Below are 12,819 nucleotides of genomic sequence, written 5' to 3'. Positions count from 1 at the left end.
TGAGAGTGAGGTTGCCTGTGTGTGCTGATTTGGAGATTGACCCTGCCATGCCTTCGCCTGACCCCCAGGCTCTCTGGATGCTGTGTGTGTGTGAAAGGGGGGGATGGGCAGGGGCAGTGACCAGAGAATGACCTATACTGTCCCCTTCTTTAGTCCCAAATTCCACCTGTCTCTCTCATCTCTGTCCCTGGAGATGATGAGGGATGGGTGAAAAAACAGCCAGCCTGCCCTTCCATCTCTCTTCACTCTGGATGCCTGGACCACACCAAGAAGCTCAGCTCTACATCCCACAGAGCTGTCTGGGCAGGGCCGGCTATTGCTTGACTTTTCAAGAAGTCCCCTTGTGCTCAGGAGCTTTGGTTTCTGGCCTGGCACCCTCCCATCTAGAATTCTAGAGACTGTCATCTGGTTTGCACCTGTCTTGCTGAGGCCTAGAAAGGGCTCATTAAAGCTGGTGCACTCCCCACCTACCCCACCACCAATTGTTTTTGGAAGTGTAGGAGCCAAGGGAAAATTTCCCTTACACCCTCTGAAGGTTCACGGAAAAATCAACTCACAAAAGGCAGATTAACAGGAGAAAGGCACACAAATTTATTTAATATATACACGGGAGCCTTCAGACTGAAGACCCAATGATACAGGGAAATTTTGTGCTCAGGTTCAACAAAGTATGGACAGCCACGGAGAAACCGAATTGGACAAACACAGTGTGATCTAATACTGAGTGGAGGAAAAACAGCAAAACCTGTCTGTGTAGACTCTTCTTGGCCTCTCTGAGCATGCATTTCTTCCTTCTGGAAGGGGGGTCTTATGACCTACAGTCAGACAAGGTACGTCAGATAATTGCTTTATTGCCAGTTTTTACCCAGAAAGGCAGAGAGAAGTTAGAGCAATGTTTTTAGGCTTTGATGGCTGGCTTTTGGGAAAAGGGCTTCTGGTCTCCGTGCCCTGCCTTTGAGAAGAGGAATTCTAGTTTTTATGGCTAGCCTTGAGGGAGAATTGGACTGAGAGATGGGAGGGCAGGAGAGAAAAATTTCTTCCGAGGCTGCTTCTGAGCCCTTCATTCTGGGTATTGTTTTCAGAGTCCCAAGAGAAGGAATTTGATATTTCAAAAATGGAAACCCAAAACTTTGTTCCTGAAACTTTTCTTCATGGCAGGATATTGGGGGAGGGGATGCCATTATATTTTCAGAATTTAGGGCTTTAAATGTCTTAACCTTGTTCTGGTTCCCTCAGCCAACGAAAAGAATAACCCTGGTGTTCTTCCTAGTCATTACTTAGAACTTAAACACTGGAAGAATGCTCGCCCATTTCTACAGTCTGGCTTAAAACTCAGCCCTTTTTCCTTCCCTTTCTCAGGCAAAAGTCCAGGCACAGCCCTGGGCAATCTGACTTCCCCATTCATAGAGCCTGGGTACCCACTTCCCTTTAGCTGCTCAGAATGGGCAGAGGCAGCCAGGATCAGCCCTAGGTGCCCTTCAGCCTCCATTCACAGTCTCTGATTTGAAAGCCCCAGACTACAACTATAGCTGGCCCAGAGTTTGAAAAGCACCTAACAAACCTTCCTTCCCTCCAATCTCTGGATCTGCCCCAGTCTTGTCTCCAGAGCAGCTCTCTTCTGCCACCACCTGGCTCATGGCTGTCACTACACCAGCCCTGCACTGCACTCCTCTAACTTCCTTCCCCAGTCAGTTCCTCGGTATCTTTGGCTCTGCCCTCAGCCCCTGAATCCCAGAAGGGTCTCTCTTGCTCTTTCCTTCAAGCTCCCAGATTCTTTTTTTTTGAGGCAGAGTCTCCCTCTGTCGCCCAGGCTGGAGTGCAGTGGCTTGATCTCGGCTCACTACAACCTCCACCTCATGGGTTCAAGCAATTCTCCTGCCTCAGCCTGCCAAGCAGCTGGGATTACAGGCATGCGCCACCACGCCGAGATAATTTTTGTATTTTTAGTAGAGACAGGGTTTCAGTATGTTGGCCAGGCTGGCCTCGAACTCCTGACTTCAGGTGATCTGCCCACCTTGGCCTCCCAAAGTGCTGGCATTATAGGCATGAGCCACTGTGCGTGCTCTCGGCTCACTGCAAGCTCTGCCTCCCGGGTTCACGCCATCCTCCTGCCTCAGCCTCCTGAGTAGCTGGGACTACAGGTGCCCGCCACCACGCCCGGCTAATTTTTTGTATTTTTAGTAGAGACGGGGTTTCTCCGTGTTAGCCAGAATGATCTCGATCTCCTGACCTTGTGATCCGCCCACCTCGGCCTCCCAAAGTGCTGGGATTACTGGCGTGAGCCACCGTGCCCTGCCAGCTCCCAGATTCTTAAGACCACTTTGTTGCTCAATCTCTGGCTCCCTTCTCCGCACATCCCTCCTATTGCTGATATCTGGATATATCTAGACCTCCACTGGCCAATACAGTAGCCCCCAAACACATGGCTATTGAACACTTGAAATGTGGCTAGTCGTATTGAAAAAATTTTAAGATGTTTTATTAATTTTTAATTTTTATTTTGCCATCCATATTGATAGTTTTATATTGATTACATGGGTGGAAAGAAAATATTTTGGATATATTGAGTCAAATATTAAATTTAAAATGAAATTGATTATTAAAATTAATTTAACCTATTTCTTTTTCCTTTTTAAAATGTGGCTATGGCCAGGCGTGTTGGCTCACACCTGTAATCCCAGCACTTTGGGAGGCCGAGACGGGTGGGTCACCTGAGGTCAGGAGTTCAAGACCAGCCTGGGCAATATGGAGAAACCCCGTCTCTACAAAAATACAAAAATTAGCCAGGCATGATGTCAGGTGCCTTTAACTCCAGCTATTTAAGAGGCTGAGGTGGGAGAATTGCTTGAACCCAGGAGGCAGAGGTTGCAGTGAACCAAGATCGTGCCATTGCACTCCAGCGTGGGCAACACAGCAAGACTCTGTTTCAAAAAACAAAAAAATGTAGCTACTAGGCTGGGTACAGTGGCTCATGCCTATAATTCCATTACTTTGGGAGGCCAAGGCAGGAGGATGACTGAGACCAGGAGCTTGAGACCAGCATGGGCAACATAGGGAGACCCCTATCGCTATAAAAAATTTTAAAAATAAAAAATTACCTGGGCATGATGGCACACATCTATAGTCCTAGGTACTGGGGAGGCTGAAGTGGGAGGATCACTTGAGCCCAGGAGGTCAAGGCTATTGTGAGCCATGATCATACCATTACACTCCAGCCTGGGTGACAGAGCCAGACCCTTTGGATCAGAGAAAGAAGGGCCATGGGCAGGTGTGGGCCCTGGGATGCTAGGATGGAAGGCTTTCCTGACCAGGTGCCTGGGAGGCAGGGCTGGGAAATGTCACAGCCCTGCAGAGTAGTTGGCAGTGGGGAGGTGGGTGTGGGCTGGCCCGGTGCCCAGGGAGTCCTGCCTGTGCAGGACTCAGCCCTTTCCATGATGAACTGGAAACTAGCAACCCCAGCATTTGAGATGTGACCACAACTGGGTCACCCAGGGGACAGTGTCCAGGAATGTGACAACTGCAGGGTGTGTTCCCTGCTGTGACTCAGGTTTACAAACCAGATATAATCTACAAGTCAGAGGAAGGGGCAGGATCCTGCCTGGTGGAAGGAAAATACCAAGATTCCAGGTGTGGCGCCATCCTAGCTGGGGCTGGGCAACTGAGGAGGAAGCAGGTGAAGTTGCAAAGCCCGGCCCAGAAAGTCCAGAGAGGACACCTGCCCAGAGTGGGCTTCATCCAGCAAGGGGCAGGGGCCCAGGCTTGCACACCCAGTGTCCACACAGGGCCCTGGGGAGGTATCAGGCTGCTGCCAATTCTTGTTCACGTTTTAAGGAGTTTTGTCGATCATTAAAAAGAAACAACTGGGGTTTAGAAAAAGAAGGACACAATTCCTTGGATTCAGAGGGTGAGAGGGTCTCCAGCCTGGCTTCTCAGCAGCAGGCCTGGCACTTCCCTGAGATGGTAATGAGGGGTGCCCATGATCTGCCCTCTGCTTTTCTTTTTTATTTCTTTTTTTTTTTTTTTTTTTCTTTTGAGATGGAGTCTCACTCTGTCACCCAGGCTGGAGTGCTTGGATCACTACAACCTCTGCCTCCTGGGTTCAATCCATTCTTGTGCCTCAGCCTCCCAAGTAGCTAGGATTACAGGCACCCACCACCACACCAGGCTAATTTTTGTTTTTTTGTTTTTTGTTTTTTTTGAGATGGAGTCTTGCACTATTGCCTGGGCTGGAGTGCAGTGGTGCGATCTTGGCTCATTGCAACCTCCGCCTCCTGGGTTTATGCGATTCTCTTGCCTCAGCCTCCCAAGTAGCTGGGATTACAGGCACACATCACCACACCTGGATAATTTTCTCTATTTTTAGTAGAGACGGGGTTTCACTATGCTGGCCAGACTGGTCTCGAACTCCTGACCTTGTGATCCTCCTGCCTTGGCTTCCCAAAGTGCTGGGATTACAGGTGTGAGCCACTGCGCCTGGCCTAATTTTTGTGTTTTTAGTAGAGATGGGGTTTCACCATGTTGACCAGGCTGGTCTTGAACTCCCGACGTCAAGTGATCTGCCCACCTCGGCCTCCCAAAATGCTGGGATTACAGGTGTGAGCCATTGTGCCTGGCCTGCCCTCTGCTTTTATCAGCCTGAGTGTCTGTCTTCAACTTACCTCCCTCCTCCTTTTTATTTTTATTTAACACTTGAGAATGCAGTTGGCTTATTACAAACTTTAAGAAGAAACGTCTATTTTGCTTTTTTGTTTATTAAAAAAAATATTGTCGTGGACATTTCGGAAGATACCAAAATGCCTATAATCTTTGGGAGGCCAAAGCAGGCGGATCACGAGGTCAGGAGATTGAGATCGTCCTGGCTAACACGGTGAAACCCCGTCTCTACTAAAAATACAAAAAAAAAAAAAAAAAAAAAATTAGCTGCGCGTGGTAGCGGGCGCCTGTAGTCCCAGCTACTCAGGAGGCTGAGGCAGGAGAATGGCGTGAACCCGGGAGGCAGAGCTTGTGGTGAGCCGAGAGTGCGCCACTGCACTCCAGCCTGGGCAAAAGAGCGAGACTTACTCAAAAAAAAGAAAAGAAAAGAAAAGAAAGATACCAAAATGCAGAAAGAAAAGAAAATTGGCTGGGGACGGTGGCTCATGCCTGTAATCCCAGCACTTTGGGAGGCCCACGTGGGCAGATCACAAGGTCAGGAGTTCGAGACTAGCCTGGCCAACATGGTGAAACACCATCTCTACTAAAAATACAAAAATTATCTGGGCGTGGTGGCACATGCCTGTAATCCCAGCTCCTCCAGAGGCTGAGGGAGGAGAATTGCTTAAATCCGGGAGGCAGAGGTTGCAGTGAGCCAAGATTGCACCACTGCACTTCAGCCTGGGCGACAGAGCAAGACTCCATCTCGGGAGAAAAAATACAGAAAATCACCCCTGGCCCCACTAGCCATGGCCAGTCAATCAATTCATTGCCATTTTGGTGTATTTCTTTCTAATCTTTTCATGCATCGTTGTGGAGTTTGTTTCCCTACCGCCCCCAGTTTTGTTTATTCTCTACCTGCAATGTTGTGGGCCCTTTCCCATGTCATTGTGAGGCCTTGATGACCATCATTTTCAATGACAACCTGACGATGCTTAGCCAGTCTCCCGTTGTTAGATGTCTGAGTTGGTTCTGGTTTCCCTGCTTGGTAAATGATACAGTGATGGGGGAAACATGTCACATTTCTCTGTGGAAAAGAACAGAGAAGCAAAGGGTTTGGGGTCACACTGAAGATAAAAATTTCTGGAAGGGAGAATCCCAGGGGCCGACACTGCTCTGCCATCTTGCTGGAAAGGGTTTTCATAGTGTGGCTCCCAGAAGGAGACTCAGGGCCAAACGGTGGCTGTCATAGGAGGCAGATTTCCTGAGAAGGAGTTCCCAAACTGCAGGATTGGATGTGATGGGTTGCCTTGCAATGGTGAGTTCCCTGTCACAGTAAGCATTCGAAGAGAGGGTCTAGAGAGGGAGTACCTTCCTATGCTAGTACATACCTACACTAAGGTGGAATTGGGTTAGCTCTTAAATCCATTTCATTTCAACTCTCAGGTTCTAGAGCTTTGTCTGAAACCAACACAAATTTCTCCACTAAGGGGGAAACCTCAGCTCATGGGGATTAGTGGTCAACAGTGACAGCCTAAAAAGGAAGAAAGAACCTTGAACTTGGAGCCAAAAGATGTGATGGGCTCTAATTCCTTCTCTTCCTTTATTTTGGGAAGCCGTATTTCATCCTTTGGAGTCTCAGTTTTCTTGTCTGTAAAATGAGGATAATAATATTTGTCATTCCTAACTTAGGGAAGCACCAGGAAGAAATAAAAGGTCCTATACATATAGCCTGTGACCTTCGACACATAAAAGGTATTATTATTAGTGATGACAGCAGTTATGACAATGAGGACATATCAGTGGGACAGACTACACATGTGCCCTTGCTGCCTAGGCCACATTCCTTGGTCGCCAGCATTTCTTCTGACTGTCCACCTAGAACCCGCACTCTCACTCTTGCAGATCGATGCCACCTCGTTGATTGCCGCCTCCGTGATGGCTGCCCCTTGTGCTTTGGCCCTCTCCAAGCTGGTCTACCCGGAGGTGGAGGAGTCCAAGTTTAGGAGGGAGGAAGGAATGAAACTGACCTATGGGTGAGCACAGCAGGAGGTCCTGCAGAGGGGGTAGTTGTACAAAGTGGGGGGAGCAAAACAGAGGGTACTGTTCTCTCTGTCCTTCACTGTCTTCCACCAGCCCAGGCCCATCTCTCCACTTTCCCTGGTTTTGGCTTCATCTGCTATTTTAGTCCATTTTCTGTTGCTTATAACAGAATACCTGAAGCTAGGTAAGTTATAACGAATAAGAATTTATTTCTTACAGCTATGGAGGCTGAGAAGTCCAAGGTTGAGGGGTCGTATCTGGCGAGAGCCTTCTTGCTGCTGGGCATTCTGCAGAGTCCCAAGGTGGCATAGGGCATCACATGGTGAGGGGCTGAGGGGTGCCGGGTAGGGAACTGAGCATGCTAGCTCAGATCTCTCTTCCTTTTCTTAAGAAGCCACAAGTCAAGGCCAGTTGCGATGGTTCATGCCTGTAATCCCAGCACTTTGGGAGGCTGAGGCAGGCAAATCACTTAAAGTCAGGAGTTCGAGACCAGCCTGGCCAACATGGTAAAACCCCATCTCTACTAAAAATACAAAAGTTAGCCAGGGATAGAGGCTCACACCTGTAATTCCAGCCACTTGGGGGGCTGAGGCACGAGAATTGCTTGAATCCGGGAAGTGGAGGTTGCAGTGAGCCTAGATCGCATCACTGCACTCCAGCCTGGGCAACAGAACGAGACTCCGTCTCAAAAACAAAAAGCAACCAGTCCTACTCCCATGATAACCCATTATCCCATTAATCCATTAATCCAACATTCAGGAATGGATTAATCCATTCAGGAAGGCAGAGCCCTCATGACCCAGTCACCCCTTAAAGGTCCCACCTCATAATACTGCCGCACTGGCATTCAGACTATAGCATTTGCAAAAATGCACACTCCAGTTCTCATATCTTAATTTCCAGTCTCTGACCAGCAGGAAGCAATGGACTGAGCAAGGCTTGGGAGTGTGGCTGGGTTCTTGGGTCTGTGGCCTGGTGTGTGTACATGTTGAGGAGAGTCATAGAAAGGCCCCATGCCCCCATCTGTATGTGCCTGAGCTCTGACCACCAGGGTGTCAACCACACATTGACACTCTGAGTGCCATCTTTGATTTCACTCACCTCCTAACATCCTGTCATAGTCTTAATAACTGTTAGGTAACATTTAAACCTTAAACAATGTTGAAAAGGCACCACATTGGACACATTTGCTTGGGCACAGTGGGCGACCCCAACCTCACAACCTTCTGAGGCACTGGAGCAGCGCTGTCCCATGGAAATGTAATGTGAGGTGCCTGTTATTTTCTAGTAGTTGTCTTTTAAAAAGTGAAAAGAAATGGGTGATTTTAATACCCCTTTTTACTTAACCCTGTATACACCAAAGTACTGTCATTTCAACATGTAACCAGTATAAGAATTATTGAGATATTTTGCATTTTTTGATACTAAATCCTCAGAATCTGCTCTGTATTTTGTACACCACAATTCAATTCAGACAGCCTCCTGTCATGTGTGGCTGATGGCTTCCATTTTGGACAGTTCAGCACTAGAAACCTGGATCTTATCCCAGTGCTTTGACCAGCCCCTTTTTCTCTCTGGGTCTCAGGGAAAATTAGAATTTCCTGCTCTGAAATGCTCTTCCAGGGTTCCTATTTGAGCCTATAGGATAGGGACCCTTGCTGATTGTGGAGACAGGCCAGTAATGATCATTCTTGATCACAATAACAGAGATGCTCAGAACCTCATAGAAGCAGCCAGCACTGGGGCCGCCATCTCCGTGAAGGTGGTCGCCAACATCGCTGCCAACCTGATTGCGTTCCTGGCTGTGCTGGACTTCATCAATGCTGCCCTCTCCTGGCTGGGAGACATGGTGGACGTCCAAGGGCTCAGCTTCCAGGTGCGTTTCTGGCCACCACACTCAGTCTGTAGAGAGGATGGCCCCAGGTGGGCAGTGAGTGGTGGCTGGAGGCCCAGCAGAGCCCAGGCCCAGCCCTCAGTGCCAGTCATACCCTTGTGCCCTCAGCTCATCTGCTCCTACATCCTGCGGCCTGTAGCCTTCTTGATGGGTGTGGCGTGGGAGGACTGCCCAGTGGTAGCTGAGCTGCTTGGAATCAAGCTGTTTCTGAATGAGTTTGTGGCCTATCAAGAACTCTCCAAGTACAAGCAACGCCGCCTGGCAGGGGTCGAGGAGTGGGTCGGCGACAGGAAGCAGTGGATATCCGTGAGTGTCCCAGTCCCTTACCTGTGGCAGGGGGATGACACAGCACAGCCACTCCTGAGAGCCCCTGGCAGCTGCTCTCCTGCTCCCTGGGCCTGGCTGAGACATACCGAGGTGGTGCTTCACCTCCTACATACTGTAGTCCTGAAAGACAAGACAGCTTCGGGCTTCGCTGCCATCTTTCTCAAGGCTTCTTAGGAGGCTGAGGTGCGGGGAGAGAGGATTGTTTGGGATGTCTGAAACCTAGCTCTAGATGGGTCATTTTTCACTGTGGCATTGGGCCAGCCACAGCACCTTTCCTCTTCTGTTGGAAAACGGGGTGAGATGCCTGCCATATCTACTCCAAAGGCATACACATGTGCACCCGATGAGCTGGGAGAGTGAGTGAGATAAGGAGACTTCACTAACACCTTCACTGTTTTGTTTTGTTTGAGATGGAGTCTCCCTCTGTCACCCAGGCTGGAGTGCAGTGCCACATTCTCAGCTCACTGCAACCTCCACCTCCCAGGTTCGAATGATTCTCATGTCTCAGCCTCCCAAGTAGCTTAGACTACAGATGCCTGCCACCACGCCCAACTAATTTTTGTATTTTTAGTAGAGATGGGGTTCACCATGTTGGCCAGGCTGGTCTTGAACTCCTGACCTCAAATGATCCACCTGCCTTGGCCTCCCAAAGTACTGGAATTACAGGTGTGCGCCACCGTGCCTGGCCTCACCGTCACTGTTAATATGATGGATTTAGTGCAGGGGTTGGCTCTTTCTGTTAAAATTTATTTATTTTTATTTTATTTTATTTTATTTTATTATTTTATTTTATTTTATTTTATTTTATTTTATTTTATTTTATTTTATTTTTTGAGACGGAGTCTTGCTCTGTCACCCAGGCTGGAGTGCAGTGGCTGGATCTCCGCTCACTGCAAGCTCCGCCTCCCAGGTTTTACGCCATTCTCCTGCCTCAGCCTCCCGAGTAGCTGGGACTACAGGCGCCCACCACCTCGCCCGGCTAGTTTTTTGTATTTTTTAGTAGAGACGGGGTTTCACCGTGTTAGCCAGGATGATCTTGATCTCCTGACCTTGTGATCCGCCCATCTCGGCCTCCCAAAGTGCTGGGATTACAGGCTTGAGCCACTGCGCCCGGCCAAAATTTATTTTTAAAAATTATAAAAGCTCTATAAAATTAACCATTCTAAAAGAATAGTAATATTATTGAGAATGAGAAAATTACCTATAATCTCACCATTCCAGATAATAGTTATTGTTGTTTCTTACATTTTCTTCCATTCTTTTTAAGAGAGAGTTCGGGCAGGCACAGTGGCTCCTGCCTGTATTCCCAGCACTTTGGGAGGTCAAGGTGGGAGGATCACTTAAGGCCAGAAGTTCAAGACTAGCCTGGGCAACAGAGTGAGCCCCTGTCTTTACTAAAAATTTTTAAAATTGCAGGGTGCAGTGGTGCATGCCTGTAGTTTCAGCTACTTGGGAGGCTGAGGCAGGAAGATGGCTTGAGCCCAGGAGTTTGAGGTTGTAGTGAGCTAGGATTATATCACTGCACTCCAGCCTGGGCAACAGAGCAAGACCCTGTGTTTAAAAAAAAAAAAAAAAAGGGAAAGAGAGAGAGAGTTTACATAATTGCTATTGTAGCAACCAAACTGTGCTGTAGCCATTTTTGTTCTTTTGTTTTTTTTTTACTTAGTATTGTGACATAAGCATCATTTTTGCTATATGTGTCCTAACATATTTACCCAATCCCCTGCTGTTGGGCCATTCAGACAATTCTATTATTTGGTTTTTATCCACATGTTGAAATGAGTATCTTTGTGCATATAGCTCTTCCTTCCTCTCAGATCATTTCTGCAGCATTCCCAGGTGTGGGCTGACTGACTCCCACATGAGTCGTTATGTGGCTGCAGCAGCTGAAATCAGCAGCACCAGCTGTGCCTGCGAGCTTTTATTTTACCACACAACTAAACAGCATCGAGTAGCTTCTTTATAAAAACAAGATTCACTATTTTAATAAGCAAACAATAGCTCATTGTTTTAATTTGCATTACTTGGGTGACTGGAAACTTTCAATGGGAAGTCCTTTTTCTTGTCTTTTTAATTATTTTTTAAATTAGAGGAATAGATTCTTTAGGTTTTTTAAAAAAGCAAGTTCGTGGCCAGGCACGGTGGCTCACACCTGTAATCCCAACAGTTTGGGAGGCTGAGGTGGGGAGATAACTTGAGGTCAGGAGTTTGAGACCAGCCTGACCAAAATGGAGAAACCCCTTCTCTACTAAAAATACAAAAATTAGCAATTGTGGTGCAATGTGCCTGTAGTCCCAGCTACTCCAGAGGCTGAGGCATGAGAATTGCTTGAACCTGGGAGGAGGAGGTTGCAGTGAGACAAGATTGTGCCACTGCGCTCCAGCTTGGGCAACAGAGTGAGACTCTGTCTCAAACAAAAAAACCAAAAACCAGGCATGGTGGCTCACACCTGTAATCACAGCACTTTTGGAGGCCAAGGCTGGAGGATCACCTGAGGTCAGGAGTTTGAGACCAGCCTACCAACATGGAGAAACCCCATCTCTACTAAAAGTACAAAAATTAGCTAGGCGTGGTGGCAAGTGCATGTAATCCCAGCTACTCAGGAGGCTGGGGCAGGAGAATTTCTTGAACCCAGGAAGGGGAGGTTGCAGTGAGCCAGGATTGCACCATTGCACTCCAGCCTGGGCAACAAGAGTGAAACTCTGTCTCAAAAAAAAAAAAAAAAAAAATGGTTTGTATGGAGTAAAAAGCACAAGTTTCCCCTCAGTACTTACTCACTCTCACCTCTGGTCTCACCCCCTCCTCACAGGTTAATAGAGGGCATGCCCCTCCTTTTCTTGTTTTTTCTTATTTATTTTTATTTTTAACTTTTGTGAATACATAGTAGGTGTATATATTTATGGGGTACATGAGCTGTTTAGATACAGGCACGCAGTGTAAAAATATGGAATGCTTCATGAATTTGCACATCGTCCTTGCACAGGGGCCATGCTAATCTTCTCCATATCGTTCTGATTTTAGTACGTGTACTGCCGAAGCAAGCACTTCATGATCTTTTTTTATGAACTTCATTCCTTCAGCAAGTATTCGTTGAGACCATTTAGGTGCCAGGCATTCTGCTAGGCACTGGGGATAAAAAGGAGAATTACACAGACATGGTTCTGGTCTCATGGAACCAACATCTAGTAAGAGACACAGGCAAAACACAAGCAAGCAAAGGAACAAAAATTAAAATAACCACAATTTGTGGTAAGTTCTACGAAGAAAACAACAAGAGAAAAGAAAAAAAAAAAAACAGGGCAGGTCTTCCTTGGCTGGACTGGTCAGAAAAAATATCCCTGAGGTGTGGCATTTAAGCCAACTTGGAGAACGGATGAGCTAGGACAAGCTGGGAAAAACATTCCAAAGGAAGAGGCATGTGCAAAGGCTCTGAGGTTGAAAAGCACTTTGTATGCTTAGAGAGCAGAGGCAATCAGTACAGCTAGAGCAGGTGGTAATTCACAGGCCAAGGAGCAGTCGGAAATTACTGAAGATTTGACATTTTGAATTTTAAGAAGACGACTGGAGGTTGGGTGTGGTGGCTCACACCTGTAATCCCAGCACTTTGGGAGGCTAAGGCGGAAGGATCACTTAAGACCAGGAGATCAAGACCAGCCCTGGAAACAAAGCAAGACCCTGTCTCTACAAAAAATTTAAAAATTAGCTAGGTGTAGTGGTGCACGCCTGTGGTCTCAGCTACTTGGGACACTGAGGCAGGAGGCTCGCTTGGACCCAGGAGATTGGGGCTGTAGTGAGCTATGATTTTGCCACTGCACTCTAGCCTAGGTGACCGAGTGAGACCCTGTCTCAAAACAAAAGACAGAGAGAAGGAAGGAAGGAAGAAAGGAAGGGAGGGAGGGAGGGAGGCTGGGGCTGTTCTGTGG

At 47.6% G+C, this 12,819-nt stretch overlaps 1 protein-coding gene and 1 non-coding gene across 2 annotated transcripts in view; one reads left to right on the top strand and one right to left on the bottom strand.

Annotated features, from left to right (window-relative positions):
- The window catches only part of SLC28A1 (solute carrier family 28 member 1), a 106,652-nt gene that overhangs the window by 46,435 nt on the left and 47,398 nt on the right, over positions 1-12,819 (top strand). The window contains exons 12-14 of the mRNA XM_023187165.2: positions 6,538-6,668; positions 8,383-8,551; positions 8,678-8,875. Of these exons, the coding sequence (XP_023042933.1) occupies positions 6,538-6,668; positions 8,383-8,551; positions 8,678-8,875 (498 nt within the window). The remainder of the gene's footprint in view (positions 1-6,537; positions 6,669-8,382; positions 8,552-8,677; positions 8,876-12,819) is intronic.
- LOC111522948 lies at positions 11,835-11,941 on the bottom strand. The gene has a single exon (XR_002725381.1). It is a non-coding gene; the product is annotated as a U6 spliceosomal RNA (small nuclear RNA).

This window comes from Piliocolobus tephrosceles, chromosome 6 (genome assembly GCF_002776525.5).
Source record: "Piliocolobus tephrosceles isolate RC106 chromosome 6, ASM277652v3, whole genome shotgun sequence".
Classification (NCBI taxonomy): domain Eukaryota; kingdom Metazoa; phylum Chordata; class Mammalia; order Primates; family Cercopithecidae; genus Piliocolobus; species Piliocolobus tephrosceles.
The sequence above is the reverse complement of the archived record's forward strand: the minus strand, read 5'-3'. Positions and strand labels throughout refer to the sequence as shown.